This window comes from Corapipo altera, unplaced genomic scaffold, assembly GCF_003945725.1.
Source record: "Corapipo altera isolate COAL_440 unplaced genomic scaffold, ASM394572v1 308, whole genome shotgun sequence".
NCBI lineage: Eukaryota > Metazoa > Chordata > Aves > Passeriformes > Pipridae > Corapipo > Corapipo altera.
Window position 1 is genome coordinate 834,870 of NW_020884925.1, and position 23,560 is coordinate 858,429.

General features: G+C 56.7%; 3 protein-coding genes across 11 annotated transcripts in view; 1 reads left to right on the forward strand and 2 right to left on the reverse strand.

Annotated features, from left to right (window-relative positions):
• MYO9A (myosin IXA) overlaps positions 1-3,677 on the reverse strand; it is a 168,803-nt gene extending 165,126 nt beyond the window's left edge. For 3 of the 5 annotated variants that reach the window (XM_027657762.1, XM_027657760.1, XM_027657758.1), the window contains exon 1: positions 3,443-3,677. The gene's annotated coding sequence lies outside the window, so the exon portion shown is untranslated. The remainder of the gene's footprint in view (positions 1-3,442) is intronic. The other 2 variants (XM_027657765.1, XM_027657764.1) reach the window with 1 other exon arrangement.
• Positions 3,678-3,871: 194 nt separating this feature from the next.
• SENP8 (SUMO peptidase family member, NEDD8 specific) lies at positions 3,872-10,413 on the forward strand. Of its 3 annotated transcripts, XM_027657816.1 has the most exons (3): positions 3,883-3,952; positions 4,537-4,591; positions 8,114-10,413. In XM_027657816.1, the coding sequence occupies exon 3, from the start codon at positions 8,142-8,144 to the stop codon at positions 8,778-8,780; it is 639 nt and encodes a 212-aa protein (XP_027513617.1). In that variant the 5' UTR covers positions 3,883-3,952; positions 4,537-4,591; positions 8,114-8,141; the 3' UTR covers positions 8,781-10,413. The 3 variants fall into 3 exon arrangements, with proteins under 3 accessions (XP_027513618.1, XP_027513617.1, XP_027513619.1); XM_027657817.1 differs by lacking the exon at positions 4,537-4,591 and having other exon boundaries at positions 3,872-3,952; XM_027657818.1 differs by lacking the exons at positions 3,883-3,952; positions 4,537-4,591 and adding an exon at positions 4,021-4,120.
• Positions 10,414-11,808: 1,395 nt separating this feature from the next.
• On the reverse strand, positions 11,809-23,376 carry GRAMD2A (GRAM domain containing 2A). 3 transcript variants are annotated; one of them, XM_027657812.1, is made up of 13 exons: positions 23,008-23,374; positions 22,513-22,839; positions 20,029-20,142; positions 19,263-19,320; positions 17,869-17,941; positions 17,684-17,787; positions 17,038-17,136; positions 16,047-16,118; positions 15,099-15,161; positions 13,907-14,063; positions 13,508-13,607; positions 13,312-13,419; positions 11,809-12,859 (listed from the first exon to the last, which is right to left on the reverse strand). In XM_027657812.1, exons 3-13 carry the CDS (start codon positions 20,130-20,132, stop codon positions 12,856-12,858), a joined length of 942 nt encoding a protein of 313 aa, XP_027513613.1. In that variant the 5' UTR covers positions 20,133-20,142; positions 22,513-22,839; positions 23,008-23,374; the 3' UTR covers positions 11,809-12,855. The 3 variants fall into 3 exon arrangements, with proteins under 3 accessions (XP_027513613.1, XP_027513615.1, XP_027513616.1); XM_027657814.1 differs by lacking the exon at positions 23,008-23,374 and having other exon boundaries at positions 22,513-22,904; XM_027657815.1 differs by lacking the exon at positions 11,809-12,859 and having other exon boundaries at positions 13,308-13,419; positions 23,008-23,376.
• Between the last annotated feature and the right edge of the window lie 184 nt (positions 23,377-23,560).

Consider the following 23,560-nt stretch of genomic DNA (forward strand, 5'->3'; position numbering starts at 1 on the left):
CCCAGCCCATCTCACCTGAAAACACGGCGGAACATTTTTGCAGCAGGAAGCCTGAAGAATTATAAGCTTCTCCCCAGAGCAGGGAAGTACCCAGACACTTCCCAAATCTCCAGCCCTACTGCTTTTGTCCAAAGGAATGCTGGAGAAAGTCTCGAATTTGCAAACTTAAGCCGCGATCCTTTAAATATTTATGCTCATGTTTACTTTGTCGAGAAGGGAGAAATCCCGTTCGCTTGAGAGGAAGTGAAGCAAAGTCGCACGCAGGACCCGAGCCTGAGAGAATCAGACACTCCTTTAAACCTCAACACAAAAAAAAAAATCACTGTCTTCTCAAACTGAAACCTGCACCCAGCCTGTCTGGGGGAGCAGGACCCCAGGAAGAGGCTGGAGCTTCATTAACAACACAGCGAACGTGCTTTCAAGAGCGGTGTTTCGTGTGCAAGTGGGAACACAACCCCACTTTATTTACAAACTGAGGGGATGGAGGAATTTCTGAAATCGAGTTTGACCGGCTAAGATGCTTCAAGCAGTTCAACGACCTTGGTTGCTCCCTAATAAATGCATTTTGAAAGGAATTGAGTTCAAAAGTTGCACGGTTTGGAGGGAGAAGTAGAACTGGGTAAAAACGGACACGCTGCGCTCGCCAAAACCAACCAACCCAAATGGCTTTAGAAACCCTCAGGTCATGTTTGAATCACAGAATCCCAGCACTGGGTTGGAAGATCATTAAAGATCATCTTGTCCCACCCCCCAGCCATGGGCAGGGACACCTTCCACTAGCCCAGGTTGCTCCAAGCCCTGTCCAACCTGGCCTTGGACACTTCCAGGGATGGGGCAGCCACAGCTGCTCTGGTCAACCTGTGCCAGGGCCTCCCCACCCTCACAGGGAAGAATTTCTTCCCAATATCCCATCTATCCCTTCCCTCTGGCAGTGGGAAGCCATTCCCCTTGTCCTGTCACTACAGTTCCTGATGAAGAGCCCCTCTCTGGCTCCCTTGCAGGCCCACCTCAGACACTGGAAGTTTGCTCCTAGTTTTCCCAGACTGGAGGTATTTAAGCTCCAGGACCACGTGTCACATGAGGTCCCAAGGCTGTGATGGTGAACCCTGGTCCTCCCGGCCAGCTCGGTGGTGCCAAGCTGCAAAACCAGTGGAGGGACCAGCACCATCCCTGTGCTCCCAGTACTCCACCGTGGACTCGTGGGCACGCAGAGGTTCTTCCATCCAGACCTGGATTCCATCCACCCAGAAATCAAGCAGGGGATGAGGATTTCAAGTCCAGCCCTACCCTGACATGAGCTAAATGAAGGTTGCACAGGTAGCTCGGGTTTCACATTTCCCAAGCATCTGACCTTGTGTGCTTCACATTCTCAGAGGTTTTCCTGCAAAGCCAATCAATGCTCCCAAAAATCACCATGAACATCCCAGATAAAAACAATATAGGCATAAAACATTCAGACTTTCCTAGTAAAGGATGCCACAGGTTTGATACCCTGAGTGTTTTAGTACCAGTGTCTGGGGAAGATACTGCAACAGTAGATGTCACATCAGATGTTTGATACCTTAAAACCTTAACTGCAGCTTCCCCACCCAAAATAAAGAGGAAACAAAAGGTAAAAACATGCAGTTTATAACTCCTAACAGGAGCAGTGGATGCACAGATGAAATAACTCTGCAGAACTGAGCTACATTTTAAATACATGAGTTCAAATAAAGCTTTTTCCACATCTTTCTAAACGCTGCTGATGCACCTCGGGTCTTTCAATACAGAGGGAACATCTCTAAAGCCACCCTGATTTATGCATCGATTGCAATAAATAAATAAATAAATAAAAAGTAACATCATCATCGATAGCCCAGGAAACAAAAGCTCACCAGTCGTGTGCCAGGGCTGCTGAATTACCTTCCCTGCCATCAGCAGCTGGAGCGACAGCTTCCAAAACCCTCTTGGGGATGAAAAATCATGGCCAGGACTGAGGGCCAAGGCTTGGGAGAGCCTTCATGAGGGAAAAACGCGTAGAAAAGCCCCTTATTTTAACGAAATAAAATTTTAAAATGAGAAAAGTCACCGATACGGGCGAGTTTACTCAAGGACACGGGGGAAATTGTGGCTGTCGCGTGACTGCAGGACCAGGGGCTGAAGAGAAGATGCTCTAATGCAGCCTCTCAGACCAGACAGAGTTTGCCGTGCCCAGGGATAAGCTCAGTTCTGTAAGGTCGCGCTTAAGCATTCACAGCCCATCACCGCCACGTCCACGCACCTCTCCGCGGGCAGACAACGCTCCCCTGTCATGTCCTAGCACTCAGTCGGGAAAAGAGTCGGGAAAACACTCGAGGCGGCCAGAAACCCAATTCTCCAACTAACAGTCTGTTTACAGAGCGATTTATTACAGCGCCTGGTTATCGACCGAGCGAGGCACCGCGCCGGTTCTCCCCCCGTAGCAGCAAATCTCCTCCTTCCTCTGCCGCTACGTGATTATTTTTTTGATCTGCCGATGGGCAGGGACCGCGCTGCAGCGAGGGATGGCAAAAGCCACGATTTCTGCTGAGCTCACGCTCCCCACTTTATTAAACTCGGCTTGATTTCGGGATAGGAAAAGGCAGATGGAGGAGGAGGGAGCCGATCCAGCAGCAGAAGGGCGGCAAAACGCCCGGCCCCGAACTCACGGCAGGTCCTACCCCCGGGTCACGTCGGAGGGGTTCTATTTTTGGGGGGATAAAGCAAAGGCCGTTTTGGCTACATTTCGGAAAATTCCAGAAACAAACACCGGCTGTTTTAACCTCCGGAGGAGCAGCGCTCCCGCAAAGGTCCGGCGTGCCGGGGCGGGAGCTGCCGTAGAGTCCAACACTGCGCTAAAACGCAGGAATACCTCATCCCGAGGGGTGGGAACCGCTGATGGGGAATGGGGAATGGCTCCGTGTGGCGTAGCGGGCTGGCAGAGCCCCGGAGGACCGCGACCCGCTCCCGCCGCGATGCCCACACCCGTGGGCTCGGCGCCGCTGCCCCACGAGGGCCGGGGGCGCGGGGGAGCCCCCGCCCGGGGTGAGGCTGGAGCCGCAGAGGGAGATAAATCTCCCCCCCCGCCAGGCTGGTTTTTCCACGTCCTGCGTGTCCAACCCACCCGCGACGGGGGTGAGCGGCACCGGGGGGGGGAAACCCGGCGCGGGGTGGGGGGAGATGCGGGGCCGCACCGCACCGCGCACCCACCGGGGGGGGTCACGCGTAGGGGGCGAGGGGCACCACACAACACCGGGGGAACCCCACAGCACCGGGGGGATCTCAGAACACCGGGGGCAGTCGCCCCCCCCGCGCAGAACAAAGGCTCCCGCCGGCCCCGCGATGTTCCGCCGGGGTTCCCCTCACGACCCCCGCCCCGCCGCCCCCGCCGCCCGCACTCACCGGAGGCCCCCGCCCCGCTCCGCTCCCCGCCGCCGCCGCTCACCTGGGTGTCGGGGCGCGGCGCATCCCTCGTCCGCAGCCGCCGCCGCCGCCGAGGGAGATCCCGGGAAGTCGGTTCCGAGGGAAGGTCGCCGCTGCCCGGGGGTCGGTGCTGAGGGGGGTCGGTGCTGAGAGGGGTCTCGCGCTCGGTGACGAAGGGGGTCGTTGCTGAGGGGGCAGCTCGGCGCTGAGGGAGGTCCCGGGGGTCGGTGCTGAGGGGAGGTCGGTGCTGAGGGGGATGGGGGAAGGGGGGGCGGGGGGGGGGGGGACGGACGGGCGCTCCCGCCGCCGCCGCCGCCGCCGCCCGGGCGCTGCCCGACTGCCCGCGCGCGCGCGCGCCGCCCTCACGCGCCCAGGGGCGGGGGCAGGCAGGGAGGGTGGGCCCCGCCCCGGCGGAGGCCCCGCCCTCGGCCCCGCCCTTGGGACACGCCCCCTCGCGTTACGACGCGGCAACCGGGCCGCTTTACGGCAGCGCGCGGCAACCGGGAGGCGGCGGCGGGCGATGAGGCGGCGGGTGAGACACGGGGAGGGGGGACACGGGGAGGGGGGACACGGGGAGGGGGGACGGGGAACACGACGGGGACACGGGACACGGTGCCAGTCAGGTGCCCTGCCCGGCGATCGCGCTGGCCGCAGCCGTCGGAGATCGGTGCCGGTCGCCCCCGGGCCCGGAGGCGTCAACGTGAGTTAGAGGGGAAAAAGGTTCGAATGGGTGAAAATGGAGGGGTGTTACCGACACGGGGCAGGGCGTACACGGGCTGCCCGGTGCTGGTGGGGGGGGTCCCCAGCAGGGCCCTGACCCCACGCCCGGCCCGGGGGAACCCTCCGATCGCCGCGTAATTCCCGTTTATTCCCATCGAATCAGTGGGATGACTTGAGCCCTTCCCGAGGGCTGCTGGTGCGCTCTGATCTCGGGACTGAGCGCCGGGAGACGATCAGGGTCAGGCTCAGGGTTGTGCTCGGGGTCACGCTCGGGGTCAGGCTCAGGGTCAGGCTCAGGGTCAGGCACGTCGCTCCTCCTCTCACGGGGTGTGTGACACCCCAGATCCCTCCCAGTGACCGAATTCCCTCTCCTGACCAAATTCCTGTGACATCCAGGTCTTTCAGGCAAACAGTATTCCCCCTGCTCCCTGGACTGACCCCTTCTCTGGAGGTGAGTGCATTGGTGGCTGGTTTGACATGGTCTGGGTGAGCTGAGCTGTTTCCACTGGTACCTCCGGGACATTCCCGGTGCCATTGCTCATCCTCAGCCGTTCCTTTCCTTGGGTCTGTTCCTGGTAAACTCCAGGCTTTGGCCAACCCCGTCCTGTCGTTGCTGTGGCTCTTGGTTTCTTGCTCCAGGAGATTCTGTGACACCAAGAGAGGTTCTGGGTTTGGTTCTCCGAGCAGCTGCATGTCTCTCGTTTGGGGAATTTGTCTGGAATGGAGAGGTTTGGGCACTGCATGTACATAATTGGGAATGTCTTCCTCTGATTTTGGCATTCGGGACCTGTTGAACCCCCAGAGACTCTGTCCTGGTACTGTACAGGAATTATAACCCACAGCTACAGAGAGACTGATTATATTTAACAAAAAAGGAAACAACTGCACTTCTTGTCTGGTTTAGTTATTTAATTTTCCTTGAGTTTGTTCTCTGGCTCTGTCAGGAGTCACAAAAATTCAGAGGCCCAGGTGTCACCCAGCCCAGCTCCCACTGGACACAGAAATAGATGTTCTTTCTCTGATCTCACTCCCATTAACAACTCTCAAGACATGGTGTCTAAAACCTGTATTTCCAGGAAAAAGGAATGGTGTGGTGGTTAAATCGTGTGGCCTTTTCATCTTTGTCCCTCCTGTTCCCTGGTAAAGTCTGGATTTTTTATCTTCCAGGTGATTTTTGGTATTTACCTCCATATTCTTTAAATTGGGAACAGAACTCTGGTGACATGTCACCTTAAACTATTCCCTCTGCAGGTTCTTAGCACCTTTAATTTATTAAAATAGACTTTAGGAATCTGACTCATCCTGAATTCATGCTCTCTTTGCTCCACCACTGCCTATTTACGCTGAATTACTGGGGAGTCTCATTCCCTGGCCCTCAAGTGCCTTCAGCAATTACCTGCAGAGGGTTGTTGTATTTAATGGTGTGAAAATAATAGGTTTGGGGTGGTTTTTTGTGAAGTATTGGAAAACAGAGGCTTGGCTCCTGGACCCAAAGGAGCCCCATCAGTTCTCAGATCGAACTCCCACCAGCGACAGCAGCTTATTTGTGAAATTACAACTTCCGTGAGGGAAACTTGACTTCTTGCCCTACTGAGGCAAGACAGCACCATTTTCAAATCTATAAATGAAATTATGGCATTTGTGTTGAAATGCCCCTTTCTCTCACCCCGATGTTCTCATCTCAGCACTGGAAACGGGGCAGCTGAAATCCCTCGGAGGAGCTGAGGATTCCAGAGAGTTTGCACAAATCCCAACTACTAATGTGCAAATGATACAAACGAGCAAGGCTCTTGTTGGCACCTACAGCGAAGGTTCCTGGCCTGTGTATTTATCCCTGTTTTTACGAAAACTCCTGAACAGAGTGTGCCTTGGCCTTCAGGAAGCAAGTCCTGGTTGTGGCTGAGCAGAGCTGCTCCCAATCCATGATGGGATTTCAACCCTCCCTCAGCATCAGAGAGGCTCGGCTCCACGTCCTGGCTTCTCTGCAGCTCCATCTTTAGCTTTAATGGGAGGTTCTCCCAAACAAAGCCACCTCTCCATGGCTTTTGACAGCCCCACCAGCCGTTGTTCCAGCCACTCACCTGCCCCGGCTCTGACGGGCGTCAGAGCCTCCCGAGGGTTTTCCTTGGAGCTGCATGTGGTGAGTCATCCTGAAGAACCCACAGGCAGTTTCACAAATACCAGATGGCAATAAAATTAAAAGTAGTAGCTCGTGGCAATTAAGCACTTGCTAGAACCATTCTCCTTCCTGACTGGAGGAACCTGCCAAATGTCTTGACAGGAAAAAAAAACAAAACACCCAAAGATGTTTCTGCAGAGTGGAAAATGAACAGAACACGGGACTCACGCTTCCCTCACCCCTAATCCTGTTTGGACTGGAGTGGAAAGCTATTTGCTGGACTTCTACATCTCCAGGAGAAGATGAAGCAGAAAGAACACGTTGTAAAGGAGAATTCGGGGCATTTTATGGGCACATGTAAAATTATTTCAGCCTTGCCCCAGTTAAACCCCCAAACTGGATGTCTGGAGGATGTCCAGCTCTAAAGCAGACCATGTTGAGGGATGCTACAAAGTTACTGGGATTTCATTCTGATTTTCTGTTTTTATAGTGCAAGGATTTGCACCACGAACTTGGAAATAGTTGGAGCTCGTTAGGTCGGAAGCGTGTCCAAATACCATTGTGTTGCCTCAGCATAAACAAGGGCTGCTCCCTTCCTCTGGTGACTCCTGCTGCTCGGCATCTCCGGGATCCACTGGCACACACACACACACACAGACACACACAGACACCACACACACTCTCTCTCACGGGCTGTGTCATGCCCCAAACACTCACCTCAGCCCTTCCTTCCGAAGTGTTCCATAGGCCCCGTGTCTCATCCATTCTGTTCCTTACTCGTCACGTGCCCTGGGACCTGGCCAAGAGTTCTGAGAGATGAATCCCTAATTTATGCATCCCAGGCCAGGAGGGGTTATTTTTCGTGATTCTGATCTAATTCTTCCTAACACGTAAACAACACAACACTCCATTTTTTTAATTTCCCCCTGTCATGATGGAAAATTAGTGACTTATTTCTAGTGAATCACATTAAAGTGACCTTATCGTCTTCAGCTTTCACACGGGGCTTTCAGAAATCCGAAGATGTTTTCATGCTGCCTTTGGCAGAGCTGAGGGAAGGGTGAGGCCCAGTCAGTTCCACGTCACCGCTGTCCCCAGATGTGGCATTACCAGTCCCATCCTGGCCAGGAGAGCAGTGAGGGGCTGAGGGTGCATTGCCACTCTGACATCTGAGGGGGATGTCAGAGCATAAGGAAAACCAGGGTGGACAGAGGGGGGTTAAGGCAAGTTTCTCTTTGGAAGATCTCCTCCTAAATCCTAATCTGAGTAGGCAGAGTTGTCCTAAAGATTCCCACGGTCAGAAACTGGTTGGTTTGTGATCTCGTTTTGCTTTGTTACTCTTTACTCATGGCTGTGCCTCCCGTGCTGGTGGCCCAGCAGGTTCTCCTGGAAGAGGTCGTGCGTCTGGCAGAGAGCTGGGGCACTCTGTGCTCAGTGAGAGGGGCCGTATGTCAGACAGCCCCAAAAAGGCTTTATTTAGGGAATACCAGTCATGTAAAGAATTCCCGTGACTGTCACTGTCCAGGTGAAACACCAGAACACACAAACACCATCTGACTTCTCCTGGCTCAGGTCTGGTTTCTGTGCAGAGGTGCGTGTGTGTGTGTTCCTAAGCAGGAACTGCTGTGAAATTCCTTTGCTTTGAGGTTCAGTGAAAGGCTGATCTAACTTAGAGCTCAGAAGAGCCTGGCTCAACCTGACACTCCCCTGTCTGCTGACGGTCCTTCAAATATCTGTCTGGGAATCCCGGGCTCTGGCTCGCTGCTGCTGAGAAGCCACTCAAGGTTTCTTGAGCTGTATTGTGTCCCAGGTGTGACCCAGTTCCTAAACTCCTCTTGCCCTTCTCTGTTCCAGCTCTGGCGGGTCCCCGGAGTGCTGCAGGATGGATCCCGTGGTGCTCAGCTACATGGACAGCCTGCTGAGGCAGTCAGATGTGGCCCTGCTGGAGCCCCCGAACTGGCTCAACGACCACATCATCGGCTTCGCCTTCGAGTACTTCGCCAACGAGCAGTTCCAGGAGTTCAGCCACCGCGTGTGTTTCATCGGCCCCGAGGTCGCCCAGTTCATCAAGTGTGCCCTCAGCCAGGAAGAAATAGCCGTGTTCCTCCAGCCGCTGGACCTTCTCCACAAGGAGCTGGTGTTCCTGCCCATCAATGACAACTCCAGCCAGGCCGCTGGGGGCACCCACTGGAGCTTACTGGTGTATTTCAGGGACAAGAAGTGCTTCGCCCACTACGATTCCCACAGTAAGTGCAACTCTGCCCATGCCAGGCAGGTGGCAGGGAAGCTGGAGGCCTTTCTGGGCAAAAGAGGGGGCAAAGCCACCTTTGTGGAGGAGAAAGCGCCGGCGCAGCAGAACAGCTACGACTGCGGGATGTACGTGATCTGCAACGCCGAGGCCCTGTGCCACGGGTACTGCCGGGGCCGGCCCGAGCCGGGGCTGCAGCTCCTCACCCCCTCCTACATCACGCAGAAGAGATCCGAGTGGAAAGCTCTCATCACAAAACTGGCACAGAAGTGATGGGGATGCACCCCCAGCCCCCCCAAAAACTGCCTTCCCTGTCCTCGAGGCAGCAACCCCAGTGCCTGAGGGAGATGCCCATGCGCAGGATTGTCCCAAAGAAGAAGAATGTAACCCCTCCAGCATGGCTACACCCCCCAAACACCCCGTTCCCTGTGGGAAAAGCCTTAGTCCCCTCTGGAAATCACCGGCCTTTCTAATGACAAAAGTCACTTTGCTTTCAAAGAAACCCTCTCGATGATGAATTTTTACACTAATTGCTGTGGCAAAACAGGTTGCTGAACAGACTTCACCTGTGCCCAGCAGGCAGCACACCCTTGTTAGGTGGCTTTAATTGGCTCCAGGCATTGTCCTTCCAAGCCAGGTTTAGCAAATGCCCTTTAAACCCAAGCCCCCAAGTGCTTTATCATGGCTATTTCTAGTCTGTGCCTCCCACTAGTGGTGTTGGAGCAGTCTGGGATTTAGCAGCCAGGATTTTGTGCCCCTGAAAACCTGACACTGAGATGTCAAAAGATGAGACTCCAAAGGAAATGCTACGATTAATTAAAGAACAAGGCAAAACCAAAGTCAGTTTTCTTCAGCATGGTGCTCCCAGGCTGCCCAGCAATTGCATTTTTTTTGTCCCCCACCCCTGCTTGCTGTTATTGCACATTAAAACCCGACTCTGAATGGCTGGAAGATTAACAGGAAGCTGAGAAACCCAATCTTAGGAAAGGAAACTTAATTGAGATGAAAAGCAACACTCACTCTTTGAAGCTTGGGGTTTTTCATTAGGATTTTAGGTCGTCTCCATCCAGGGAGGGTTTGTCAGTGCTCCCCAGCCCTCGTTAGTGTTGCTGCTGCCTCTGAGACAAAACCAGTTCTATTACTTGAGATAAAAAAACCCACATCAGGGAGAACAAAAGGACAGAGTTTGAGCTTTCTCAAGGTATAAAAGCCAAAGATAACTGTGGGCTCCTTGAAGTCCTTAATGCACTTCAAACCGAAACACTTCCCCTCCCGTGCTGGGTGACGGGATCTCAGAGTGGATCCTCTCGTTAAAGCCAAGCTTAGCAGGGGGGAAAATAAAAATTGAACTGAGGTGTCATTGCAGGATAAGGAATAATCGCTCAGTTAGTAAGAAGCAAAGAGCAGGTTGCTCAGGTGGTGTCTGGCAGAGCAACCACACCCCAGCGCGCCGACCTGATCAGAGAGATCCGGGTTAAATATAACCCTTGGAAAAGGAAAGGGGGAAGGATTGTTTTTAATCCGGAGCTCCTCACCAGCCCAGCCCCACCGGTGTGTGCAGCAGCACAGCACCGAGGGGATGAAGGGCTTAACCTTCCCTTGCTGCCAAGAGAAAAGCAAGAAACCAGGCCAGGCTCCCCCAAAACACCCAACCACACCCTCACAGGCAGCGGTGAGGCCAGACAAGGGTCAGGATCATTCCCCTCCCTCCTACACTGCCCTGACAGGAGAGCAGCCGGTGGTCCAGGGCATCCCTCCAGCACCAGCCCTCCCTGGAAAACCTGCTCAGCTGGAGCTCAAATGGGATCGAGCCACTCGCCGAAGGGGATTCACCTTGGACTCCGAGGGGCTGTGCTGGAGCCACGTCACTGCCACTCCCAAATCCAGAATAAAACTCAGACCAAACCGTGCGCTTGCCAGCGTCATCCCATCCTCTGTGCAGGTCCCTGCTAATGCCATGGCTCCCGCTGCCCCATGGAGTGTCACAGCACAGGGGCTGTGACTCAGGGTCTGGCAGCGGCTTCTCAGCCAATTGAATCTCCCAGTCCCATTTTTAGGGGTTGGTTTGGGCTGGGGAGGAGCACAGGACAAAGGGAGGGAGGAAGGCAGGATGGTGGGGGTGACTGGGGAGATCTGGGAGGGGATCTGAGGGCAGGGGCTGTGCGTGTCCAGCACCACGCTGTGCTCCTCAGCCCTGTTCCCAAGCCAGCAAGGTGAGTGCCCAGGGATGTTCCCTGCACCTGAGGACATTGCCTGCACCTGAGGCTTTTATGTGCCTTTTCTTTACACAAAGAAAACAAAGAGGCTCAAGCAGGGTATCACTGGGAGAGGTGACACGCACCGGCCAGGGGTGGCAAAGACCACCTGGGAAACAAAACTGGAGCCTTGCCACCAGTGACCACCAGCAGGGACCCCCCACACCACACCGGGAGCTCACCCTGGTGCTCCTCCAAGCCTCCTCCATGTCACTGCACCCATGGGTTAGAGCTCTTTGTCACCACTGTCACATTCCTGGCTTGAGGACAAGGGGCCCCACACACCTGCTGTGGAGCACCCAAAAACCACCAGGCTGGAACACCGGACCAAAACCCACCCAATCCTCAACCTCTAAGCCTCTGCTTTGGGGTCAAGAGCTTCACTTTGAGGTTGAACTTATCTGTAGGAAAACCAACTCCAAACCCATCTGGGCTGCGGCACCAGGAAAACCAGCTGGGTGAGTCCCTGGCAGGGGCGGGACAGTGCCTTTTACCCACCAGGTCACCCACAGAAACAAGGACTCCGACAGCCCCATAAATCCAGAGCTTTGAAGAAACCAGATCACCCCCCTCAGCACCCCAGAGTGCTAAATCCTCCAAAAATGAGTGTTACCACCTCAGTCCCCACTTAGCCAACACCACTGTGGCTTTCAAGTTGGGCCATTTTCATGCATTTCACCCATTTACTGCATGGGCCGGGCTGGGAGAGGGGTTGTGGATGCTCAAGGAGGAAGAGGAGGAGGAAGGCTCATCCTGTCCACCCTACAGGATGAGGTTGCAGCCCAGCTCCCTCCCCAGGCAGACGCTGTCCCCAAGGTGGCCCTGCCACTGGCTCGTGTCCCATCCCGCAGTCTCTGCTGCCACCTAGTGCAATAACATCCCTGTCCCCTATGCCGGGAGCATCCCCGGCCCTGAGAGGACCACTCGAGGACAGGGCTGTCCCCATGTCACCCATGTCCTGAAGGAACAGCACAGATTTTGGGATACCTCGTTTTGGGGCTCACAGCCCATCCCCACTGTGAGGACATTGCTGGCAGAGAGCCACGTGCTAGAAAATCCTGGGTTTATTTTCATTTCATTTAAAAGCCATTCAGAGCCCAGAGCGAGCAACAAACTCTCCCCCAGGGCACAGGGATTTGGCCCCATCAGCACTTGTAGTTCCCAAAAAACAGTAAAGAAAACCCAAGGGAATCACACAGGTATCACCTGCTGCCCCAGCGTGCTCCTGGGGGGAGGCTGTGGGACAAATCCTGTGGGACAAATCCTGTGGCACTCGGCTCCACGTGGTGACAAGGTTAACACGAACCAGGGCACAGATCCGGGACGTTCACCGGTGCCAGCCACGGGCTCCTTTCCAGACATCTTAACGAGGCGAGCAGGACTAACGAAGCCTTGGTCTGGCCCCAGTGTCAGGGGTGGTCACCCCGTCTGGGGGACCCTAAAGTGCTTTGCAGGGGACACACAACCCCCCCCATGCTGAGATGGCCCAGTGCTCCACGAAAGAAGGGCTGGGGGGCCCTGGATCGGACCCTCACCCTTGGGTGTGGGATAGATGATGCCCACAGGGCTGGTGGCCCCTTTCTCCCATCCCCACAGATCCCCCTATCTGGGGCCATTCCTCTGGGCACATTCCCAGGGGTACTGAGACAGGGACAAAGAGGTGGCTTCACCCAGGGCAGCAACAGCAACTCATCCACATTTTTGGGGGTTCCCGGTGAGCCTAAGGTCGTCTTTCAACTAGAAAAAACCCAAGCCTGGAATAAAAACTGGCGTCCATTTTAGCAGCAAGTCCTAAGGGGAGGTCCAAGCGCTCGGTAGCCCCGAGCCATCGTTCAGTGCTACAGCACAGCAGCGTCCCAGGGAGAAAACGGGTTTCCAGTGGGATGGGGAGTTGGCACAGTGGCCAGGAGCTGGCTGGGAAGTCCCGCCGGGAGCAAGTGCCCATAGGAAAAGAGAAAATACTTGGTCCCATTTTACCGGCCAAGGGAAAGCCGGGCCACGTGTAACAGTCACGGCTGGGAGGTCTCAGCACCGGGATCCACAGGCAGGGTGTCACCGTTGGAGTCCGTCCTCAGCCAGCGCCAGGGTAACAGTCACCTGCCAGCAGGGAGTGGGGTGAGATGGGGGAGTGACTGCAGAGGCTCCATAACCCATCCCGGTGCTTCCCTGACGTCCCTAACCCAAGGAGATCCCACTCCTGTTCATCCCTTGCTAATGCCCTTGGTCTCATTAGCCCCAGAGCACAGCTCAGCTCCAGTGAGATGTCCTGATGCTCCTACGACTGGAAAGCCCCAAACCCATGAGGAAACTTCTTCCCAAGGTTCAAAGTCTCAGGGACAGCAGAGCTTCCCACAGTCACTCAGACCAGCAGCTGACGGGATCATCTCTGGTGTGGGGATGGCACTGTGGGGTCTGTAAGGCATGGGATAACGGACAAAGCATCCCAGGGACCTGCTGTGGAGCTCAGCCACTGCTCATTGCACCACATCCCTTGTGTCCTCCATACAGCGTGACCCACCCGCCCCAAAGTGTCCCCAGGGATCCCTCACCTCCTGTGCCCACGGGAGAGGTAGTCCCGGTTCAGGGAGCAGAGCTGCTGCTCCAGACGGAAGATGCGGAACGCCAGGTACGAGGAGGACACGACCAGGAGGCAGATGCTGGAAGCAGGGGAACAAGCCAAGCGCTCAGCTGAGACCGACATTCCCGGTGTACCCCCGGCCCCCCCGCACCACCCTCGGCACTTACAGCACAATGAAGATCTTCAGGAGCTGGTAGTCGGAAGGTCTCAGCTCCGCCACACAGCTCTGCTCCACCTCCAGCTCCTCCTCGGTGTTTATTGCACTTTCTGAAAGGCAAACCCACAGTCAGTGGCACAGCAATGCTTGGCAGACGCTCCTGCTCTCCAGCAACCAGGAAACATCAAACATTTCTCCCTCGTGGGCTCAGACCCCACAGCCAGGAGACCCCATCCCATCCCCAGGACCCCGTCACTGACTCCCAGCCTCAGCCCTGCTCCTCTGCAAGGCAGAATTCCCCTCCAGGAGGGCAGGGGATGGATGAACACATATTTACAGAGGTTTACACCCAGCACTATGTATAGAACAGGGAACAAACCCGTGTGCCCAGGTCAGATGCTGCCCTCACCTGAAACCAGGGGCTCCTCGGAGGTGAAGGAGCTCTCCTTGGCACTCAGGCTGCTGACAGAGGTCCGGTGGATGCACTGGTAGTTGGCATCTGGCAGTGACAGTGACAGCGAGGTGGGTGACACCTTCCTCCACTTGCCCTCGGGGACGATCACCTCCTGTGGGAACAGCCCTGCTGAGCCATGCGCTGCCAGAGGCTTCTCCCATGGCAGTGCCAAGGATTCAGACTCAAACTTTATGGCAACTCCAGTGAGCACCAGCACATCCAAACCATCGTCCTAAGTGGGAGCTGGTTCTCCATGATGGCTCCATGGGGATACAGGTTCCTACTGCCATAGAAGGACCTGCCCATGCACCCCACACCTGCCCCAAATACCAACTGCAGCCTCCTCCACCCCTTGAAACTCAGGGCGGTCACCCAGCATTCTCCATTTCTCCACCTGGCATTGCCCCAGAAGGGCAGAACGTGCCCCAGAAAAGCACCAAATCATGTGCAGAGGCAGCCAGCACAAAGAGGGGGTCCCACACCAAAGAGCCCCGGTGCTGGAGCTGCTGAAGGACTATGTCCCTCCAAAGCACCAGGACATGCTGCAAGCCTGGATCACTCCCAATTCAGCCCTTGAAATGAATCTTTAACCCCTGGGATGCCACCAGACCAACAAAACATTGGGGTCATCCCACCTGTCACCTCCTGCACTGAGCTAAGGGCCAAGTTCACCCTGCTCCAAAGGTGCAGGATGCAGCCACTGTGCTCGCTGGATCACACCATGGTTTGGCTACAAGCCATCCCACAGGTTTCTGGATAACTCAACCACATTCCCAGCCTGTCATCCATGTTCATGGCTGTGAACAGCATCGGCTGGCGGGAGCAGAGCTGCAGCATTTTCCACATCACTCTGAAGTTTTTCTGTCTATAAAGGGATCCCTGAGACCAACAGGCCAAGGCATCAGCTGTGCTCAGCCAGGTCCTCTTGACCCATCTGTTCCTGCTAAGTGTGGGGATGAGGATCCCAGAGGATGAGCTCCAAAGGTGACAGGCACATCCTGGTGCAGCCTTTGATGGCACCGAGGGGGGAGAACCAACTCTGACCGTGTGAGCGGCTGTTCAAACCGAGGGGGCCTGGAGGTACTTCCCACCCACAGCACGAGTTCAGGAAGGTCTTTCCCTCTCCCAGAGCTGCCCTCACCCTCACCAGTGACACAGCGTCCGGCTCCTCCGACAGCTCCTTCAGACTCAAACTCTTCTTACTCGAAACCTGGAAGGGAGAGACAAACGGGTGTTATGGTGCTGCCTCCCCCTGCTTCAACCTGAGCCACAAAATGGAATTTTGGCTTTTCTGTTGAGTCTGTGAAGAGCAGCTGCTTAAAACTTGTGATCACAGGGATTTTGGGGTTGAAAAAGAGCACCCAGCAGAGGACAGGGCATTGCTGCTTCCCATCACTGAACACCCAGCAGGGCTATGGTTGAGCTGGGGGCTCCTGCACTGGCCTCAGCTAACAGCGCAGGGAATAAACCACCAGGAGAAAAAAAAAGGGAATATCTGGGCAGAGCCCAGCACATTCCAAAAAATAAATCCCCCAGTTTGGCAACAGGGCTGAGTCACCCAAATCACTGCCCCGGCATAGCTGGCAGACACCCTCCTGGGCGGGGCAGGGCTCTGGCACCGCTTCCCACGTGTTTCAAAGGCAGGGAGAAGAAGCCCCCACAGTCCCCCTCTCCAGCTCGAGGGCTGATGGTTGCCTTTTCCCCCTTGATTTAATTTTTTTTTTACTTTGTACCATTTTTCCTCCCCTTAAAACTTTAGATCTGGGCAAAAGGCAGCGATGTGCAGAGTGGCAGAACAAGTATTACTACCAGATTATAAATAATTCATACACACGCCCTGGGAGAGAGCAGAAACTCCAGGCTCTGCCTCATCTGTGACCCAGAAAAGGCCCACGGGAACAGGATGTGCCCAGGGCATGGATCCTGCCCCTCTTCCCATCCCTTGATGCGGAGCGAGGACACTTGGAACTGGGAAGGCTTTGGGAGCATTCCAAAGCCTTGGAGATGGGTGGTGAAGAGCTCTGCTCAGCCCAAGGGGTAGCACAGAGCCCCGGGGCCGTGCACGTGTGGAACGTGGATGTGGAACGGGGAGTACCTGCAGGTGCGTGCAGACTCTCCTCAGCACATCGTACACACTGTCACGGGAGATGAGGGACACGAAGATGTACTGCAAGAGAAAGAGAGGAGCTGTTGGGAGAGATTCCCCCCATCCCGAGTCCGGTTCTCCACAGGCAGGGACAGGCGGAGACGTCCTGCCCTTGAATCTCCCCTTTTTCGGGAGCTGTGTTTCCCCGCAGGTGTTTCCCTGCGGAGCCTCCCTGCTGTTATTTTTGCAGCCTGCTAAAACCTGGACCAGATTTTTTTGGGGCCAGTTTCACTCAGCTGCTGTTCCTACCGGCCTTCCCATGCTCAGCCCAGAGGGACATGGCAGGAAACGGGGCTGTGACCTATGGAAAACATCCCCACGGATGGGGGGAACACAGAGCCAGACTCTGCCCAATGCAGAACCCAAATGATGTGCAGGGCAGCCACACAAGGCTTTGAATGCCCTGTGCCACCCCCTACCAAAATCCATCAGGAATAATCCCCTCCCAAAATCCCACAAGAATAACCCCCTCCCTGGCAGGGGATGGGTGAGGCACAGGGCTGGCAGCAACACCCAGGCAGGCAAGGACTCGGACCCACTACGTCAGCTCACTGCAGCCAACGACATCCAACAGGATTTAAAAGCTGGAAATTCAGCCCTGTATCCAAATTTTCCACCGGCTTCGGCTAAATGCCAGTCCAAGCCCTTTCACTGCTTGTGTTTAAGGAGTTTAAAGGTTTTACGTGAGCCTGGCAGGGATTTGTCAGGCTCCGCCGAGTTTCACTTGGGCTTTGCTTCGTCCAGAAACAAAGTGGAATTCAGGAACAAAAGCAAAGCAAAGTGAAATTCAGGAACAAGAGGGTGTTTGCCCTGGCTGGCAGCCAGCACAGAGAGCAGCGCTCGCTTCCCAACCGGGGATGGGAATCTCTTCGTTCCCTGCTCCCAAATCACACCCAGCTCGGAGCAGGGCATCATCCAGTGCTGGCAGTGCTGGTGTTACCTTCCTGCTGGCAGTGGTGGTGATGGCCAAGCCGTTGGGGAGCAGCCGAGCCGTCTTGTGCTTCTTTATCAGCTGCACAGAGACAACCGGGATCACAACCTGCAGGGCAAGAGGACACGGGATGGGCACGGCACAAGCATCACCCAGTCTCCCTAAGACCCACCATGAGTCCCCCCTGCAAGCCCTGGGAGGGTGAAAAGTAAAGCAGGATGTAATTTTTGGCAGGATAACCTCACTAAAACCCTGAGCCTCCATCACATATTTGTTTAAAGCATTGGGTATAAATAATTCAGTCCTCCAGCCCAGTTTTAAAGGAAGTCGTCTCCCCCCAAGATCCCCGTCAGCCACAAGACTAATGGGGAAACATCAGATGGTAAGTCAAGAAGAAAAGCCAAGAGACATTCAAATCTCTCCCCCCTGAAACCTTTGATCTTCCTTCAAACGCCGTTGAAGGCTGGTGGGAGGTTTTGCATCAGAGAATTCTAAACCAAACCAATATTTGGTTTCCCCAGGCCGACGCTGCAGGTGATCCGAGGGGGGGCACAGCCACACTCCCCTTCCCATTAGAGGCTTCTGACAGGGATTTTGGTGGTATTTGGGTGGCATATGAGCCCCATGGGATGGGGTGAGTTGGTCCCCACGTTACCTTGATGTCCTTCCCGAAAAGGTTTGCATAGAAGCAGAGCCAGTTGGGGGAGATGTAAAGCCTTCCCTGGATGAGGATGTCTCTCTGGAGTGCACAGGAGCAAACTGCAAGGCAGAGAGAGGGCCATGGCAGAGCATGTGCCAGATCCTGCCGCTTCCACCCCTGTCTCTCACCCTGCCACCTACCTTTCAGCACACTCTCCTCCGTCGGGATGTCCTTGAACAGCTTGTGGTACTGGGAGTTGTACTTGCTAGCGGCCTGAAAACAGAGCAGAGCAAAGTTATCCCGTGACCTTGCTGATAAGGAGACCCAAAAATCACCCTCCTGCACAAGAACCTCCCCCTGCCCGCACCCGGGACCGGCGCAGGGGGGTCCCACCCGGCTGGGGACAGGGAACCCAGTGGGTTAGAGGAAGGTCAGATGACCCAGCCCCTGGCGAACGCTGTGCCATCCTCCCAGATAAACATTCCCCGGAATATCTAAGGAGGCTGCCGAGCCTCTGCGAGGAGCTGCTTTGCTGCCGGGCTCATCCGCAGGCAGTTTATTTTGCCCAGCGGTTTCTCTCCTGCTCCTCCTCTCCCCTTATCCGGGACACGGTGACAACACTTGCTTTGCGCCCATCGCGACGCGCCATCCAGCTATTTATATTCCCGGCACCGCTTCAAAGCCTGCCGGCACCGCGGCGGGAGGCTCGGCACGGCGGCCCTCAGACACTTCTGTGGGGAAGGCAAAGCTCCAAAGCACTTCAACGCTTCCCATAAATCCGCTCGACCGGTCCCGTGCGGCAGATTTGTGCCCCCTGCCCTCAGGGTGCTCCCCAGGGACGCGGCGAATTCCAAGGGACGAGCTGCTTTGCCAGGATGCGGGGAAGTCTGGCACAGCAAGGCTGGTTTGTGGGCAGCAGCGCAGGCAGAGCCCTCCTGCCCGCGGGACAAGGTCACCTTCGCTCCGTGCACCTTGTCACCGGATGAGCCGGGCCCTAAGAGGATCAAGGCTCAGCATCACCTGGAGTTGGCTCAGACACCTCCCGGAGAGACGCCGGCATGGTGGGGGTGCCAGTGGGAGCGTTTCAGGGGGACACGAGGGGTATCACCTCCAACCACCACCAAGAAACACCCCCTGGCTGCAGCAGAGACCCACTGCTGACCCTGTCACTCTCCCAGGTGCCTCTGGATAATCAGAAAAATATTTTTCCCCTCCATTTTCTTCATGGGGAAAGCCAAAACATTGCTCCCCATTATTCCTTCCTCTTCCAGAGCATCTCTTGTCTGTAGATGGACCAAAAAAACCTCTGCTTTGGGTAAGATTTGAACAACCAAAAAGGTTTCAACGGATGGAAATTGAGCTGCTCCCAGTCAACGTTTCCACTTTTTCCTTTGCTCTGGATGGAAAATCATGAAGTGTTTGCAAGGCAGAGCACAGGCCACACAAAACCATCACCAGCTGCTCTGAAATTGCAGGCAGGAGCCTCTGTCCCACACGAGCAGCCATCTCCTTGAGCTGAGACCCCGGGCAGGCTCCTCCAGGGACAACAGGCTACAACAAACCAGCCCAGTCGCTCCCAAAGCCAAAGACTCACCACTTCCCGGTGGCATTTCTTGATGTCCTCATCCTTGAGGGCTTCGTTCAGGCGGAGGCTGGAAGGAAAAATAATAATCACCAGGTAAGGAAGAGCCCCAGGTCTCCTGCCTGCTCCCTAAACACGTATGAGGCAAGATGAGACAAGGAATCATGTAAAGGATTGAAGAGAGATCCCAGGAAGCCACATTTTGGGCGTCTCTGTGATGTGATGTGGCATTGGGTGTTGCTGAGGCTCAGTAACGGCTGCTGAGGGCTGATCTCTGATGGGAGACATGGAGGCACTGGGACAGGGTTGACTGTCCCCAAAACACATCCCAGCTCCAGGAAGGAGACCAGAGCTGCCCCAGCAGCAGCCTGGGACAGGTTGGGAGCTGGAAATGGGCAGCTTTGGCTGGGTTATGGCTTCCTGAGGGAAAGCATACACAGGAATTTGGGAATGTGCCTGGGCAGGAGGATGGACTCGGCTTTGGCCATGCACGGGGACATCCAGCCACATCCATCCCATGGGCAGACGAAGGGACAAACCACGGAGCGAGCAAAATCCTCCCAACAACCTCAGCCGTGGGAACAGCATTCCCTTCCCCATATCCCTTTCCCTTCCCTGCTTTTATACCCTCAATATTTGAGAGGGAAAACAAAGAAGGGTCCCCCTGTGCCCCGCCCTGCTGGTGGACTGGATTCAGGGGCTCAGAGGCAGCGGGGATGCCAAGGCATGGGGGAAAGGGAAAACACTCAACCACAGCCCCTGGGATGCTGCTCCTCACCTGCCATCGAGGGAATCCAAACTCTTCTGCTTGTGGGACACCTCCAGCTTCTCACGGCCGTGCCTGGGCTCGGGGCTCTTCAGGGGAGCTGCCTTCTCATGCATCGGCGTGGCACTGCAAGGAGACGCTGTCAGCCCCTGAGGGAAAGGGCAAGAGGGGCTTGGGGCTCTAAAATCTATTCCCTTCAATCCCAGCCCGCACAGAGATGTCAGAATCTGCTGCTCAAGGACAGCGAGAATATTTCTGCAATTTCTCAAGTCACGTGGGCACAAAAAAAAAGGCACTTTTTTGCCAGGAACTCCCTAGTGCTCGCAACCAAGCAGCCAAGGAGCTGCTGTTCCCTCAGATAACTCTGTCCAAAGCACAGCCTCTCCTTCTCAAGGGATGGAGGTTGAGCTGGGGACAATCACAGGTCTACGAAACTCCTCAGGGGGAGGGATTTCAGCCAGGGTCTGCTCCTCCTCGTCCGGAGGCAGAGCCCTTGCCAGGCACCAGCTCTCTCCTTTGAGTCGCTTCCCTCATGTTCCAGCAGGGTGTTTACCATGGGGAATGTTATCAGAGGCGATTATCGGCCACGGCAGGTAAAGTAAACACAGGCCCAGCGCCGCGGGGAGGTTATCACCTGGCAGGCCACCGAGGTGACGCTTCACCGGAGATTGCTGAGGCACCGGGAGCCAAAGCGATCCCAGGGGACCAGCGGTACGGCCGAGCCAGCAAACAGCCACAGGCCTATGGAGAGGAAATGATTCCAGGGAAAGCGCTCAGCTCACCAGGCAGGGGGTGATGCCGGAGCAGGTGGGGCGCAGGCAGGGTGGCAGGATTAGTGCGGAGCTGGAGCATATCCCAGTGCCTGCGGGGATAATGCCATGGCACTGCGGCAGAGCCTGGGCAGAGAAGCCAACCCAAACTTCCTACACTCAGAGAGTGGCTCTTTCGCCACCTGTACGTCCCTAGACACACCCTGCTCCCGCTCCAAGTGGATCATGTGAAGGGAAACTCCTGGAATTACCCCCCAGGCTCCGGGAGAGCCAGGATGAGGGTGCTGAACCCCGACAGCTGTGCCCAAATGGGCTGAGAGTTGAAGCCACATGAGCCCCCACAGCCTGGAGCCCTGCCCAAAACACTGTCTGGACGTGATGGAGCCAGGCTGAATCCCGACTGGAGGCGTGGGGATGATCCCACAACATGCAGCACATACATGGGGGTGCAGGAGAACCAAACACAAGTCCTGGTGCCATGTGGTTGGGAACAGGCTGGGAACCAGCTCCTGGATCCCCACAAAGGGGGGCTGGCAAAGAGCCGCTGGCACAGCCCCAGAGTCCGAGCACCGCTGGGACAGGATGAACATGCAGAGGTTGATTTAGGAGCTCAGGTCAAAGGATGTGTCTGGAAGGGAAGGGAGACCCTACTGACAAGAAGCACCAAAATACTATCCTTTGGCATCGCACTAAAAGGCATTTCTCCTGCCCGATTCCTCGGACACCCTCTGCCAGGTGATGCCACGCTGCCCTGAAGCCAAAACTCGTATCATGGAGGCACCAAAGCCTTCACCCGCCCTTCTCGCGTGCTGGAAAAATGGGCTCTGCCTCAATCTGGAGCATCCCTCTCCAGAGCTCAGCCTGCTCTGGCTTCCCTCACGTCATCCCTTAAATCCCCAAGCTCTTGCACTGCTTAATCCGGGTGAGCCGATTTATCCCTAAGCGGGGCTGACACCGAGGGGCACCACACAGGGATCAGGGAGAGGCACCCCCTGCTCGAGGGGAGGGCATCAGAACCCCCTCAACATCACCAAACACACATAAATTCCCTAAAATGAGAAAAACCAGAGGCTGGAGAGAACTTGGAAGTGCTGCATGGTCCCCTCCCAGTTTTCTCTCCCCCTCATGGCCACCACCAGAAACAATTCCTGGGTCAGACAGTCCCGGACACAGCGCTGGCATTGGGATGCTCCAGGAAGGGTCTGGGCACTGTAAGGAGCATCCTCAGCCCCAGAGGGAACATCACAACAGCTGCCTTGTCTCCCTTTTCCAGATCTCGCTCCATCCTGGCTCCCAGATGCATCAGGGACACAGGTCTGGGGTTCAGGAACACAGGATAAGGTTGGGCTCCAGGCACAGGTGACACGGAGGTTTCCCTTCCAAGAGCCACTTCCAGTGCTGTCACAGTGGGGAAAACACTTTCTAGCAGCTCACACTGTCACCCTCTTAAAGGAATTTGTTCAGCAAGAAGCTGCTTATGCAGGAAAATCACCATCCCAAGTGTCCCAAACTACAAGTGGCATAAAAACAGTCAGAGTGCAGAGCTCTTCAGAGAAGGTAAAGTCGGTGGGTGCAGGAGTTCACGGCAAAGGGGAAACGATCCAGTGACCTGCTGCCTCCCTGCCCAGTACAGACACCCCCTCGCCGCCCACACCAGCTCCCCGAAACCCGCAGGCGAATCCCGATGCTTCTCCCTCCCTCGGGATCGCCGTGCCCCTGCCCTTACGCAGCGCTGGGATCCAGCCTGGAAAAGGTCCGGCGCGAGCCCCTCCGTCGGCGGGCGATTTTCGCTGGATCCCTTCCCCGGGGCCGGGGAAGCGCGCGGGAGGGGCCGGGGAGAGCCGGGCGGGGATCCCGCCTCCCAAAAATCCGCAGGAGGCTCAGAGGCGGAGGGAGGCCCCGGCGGGCGGGCGGCCGCGGCCCGAGCGAGCCCGGGCGGGATCCAGAGAGCTGCCCTTGGTCCCGACGTCCAAGGTCATTTCAGTCCCGCGTGTCGGAGCTGGAGAGGAGCCACCCCGGGATGCTGGGGGGGAACGGCCGGAGCCGAGCGGCGCTGGCAGGAGAGAGGGACAGAGAGAGCGGGAGGTCAGGGCCGGAGGGAGCCCCGCGGGTGCCCCCGCGCGTGCCGGGTGTTCCCGCCCCGGGGCCAGGGGGTCACGGCCGGGGCTGAGCCCAGACCCCGGTCCGGGGTCATCGCAGCGCCCAGGGCGCGGGGTCTCACCGGGAGCGGCTGTGAACGCCCCGCGGCACGGGGGGGAACAAGGCGGAGCACGGAGGGACCTCGGGCGGAGGCGGCCCCGGCCCGGCGGGGTGTGCGAGGCACGGAGGGACCGTGGGGGCTCGGACACCGCCGGGGCCGCGCCCGGGGCACCCGCGGGGCCGGTCCCGCCCCCACCCGCGCTGGGCGCCCCCTCAGGCGGAGCCGGCGGGTCCCGGGCGGGAAGCGCCCGGTCCGGTCCGTCCCCTCAGGGAAGGCGGGGGGGTGTCGGTGTTTCCGCGCTCCCCTCAGCGCGGCGCCGCCGGCCGGGACAGGCCGAGGGGCAGCACCGGCTCCGCGGCGGCGGCGGGAGAGAAGCGGCCCCGGTCCCGAAACCCCGGTCCTGATCCCCCCCTCACTCTCGGCACCCCCCCCCCCCCCCCCGCCCCCGCCGGTACCTGCGCGCGGCCCCGCGCGCCGCCGTCATGCCCCGCGCGCCCCGGCCTCCTCGCGCCGCCACGGCGCCCGCCCATTGGCCACACGACGCTTCTCCCCGCCTCTGCCGTCCGCCCATTGG

Bases quoted from the DNA above. Each gene is read 5' to 3' on its own strand.
- SENP8 (XM_027657817.1), top strand. From the start codon at position 8,142: ATGGATCCCGTGGTGCTCAGCTACATGGACAGCCTGCTGAGGCAGTCA.
- GRAMD2A (XM_027657812.1), bottom strand. From the start codon at position 20,132: ATGCATGAGAAGGCAGCTCCCCTGAAGAGCCCCGAGCCCAGGCACGGC. The intron at 14,064-15,098 runs GTGAGGGTGAGG...CTGTTCCCACAG, and splicing joins AGCCGGACGCTGTGTCACTG to GAGGTGATCGTCCCCGAGGG. The intron at 13,420-13,507 runs GTAAGTGCCGAG...CCCTGCTTCCAG, and splicing joins CTGAAGATCTTCATTGTGCT to CATCTGCCTCCTGGTCGTGT.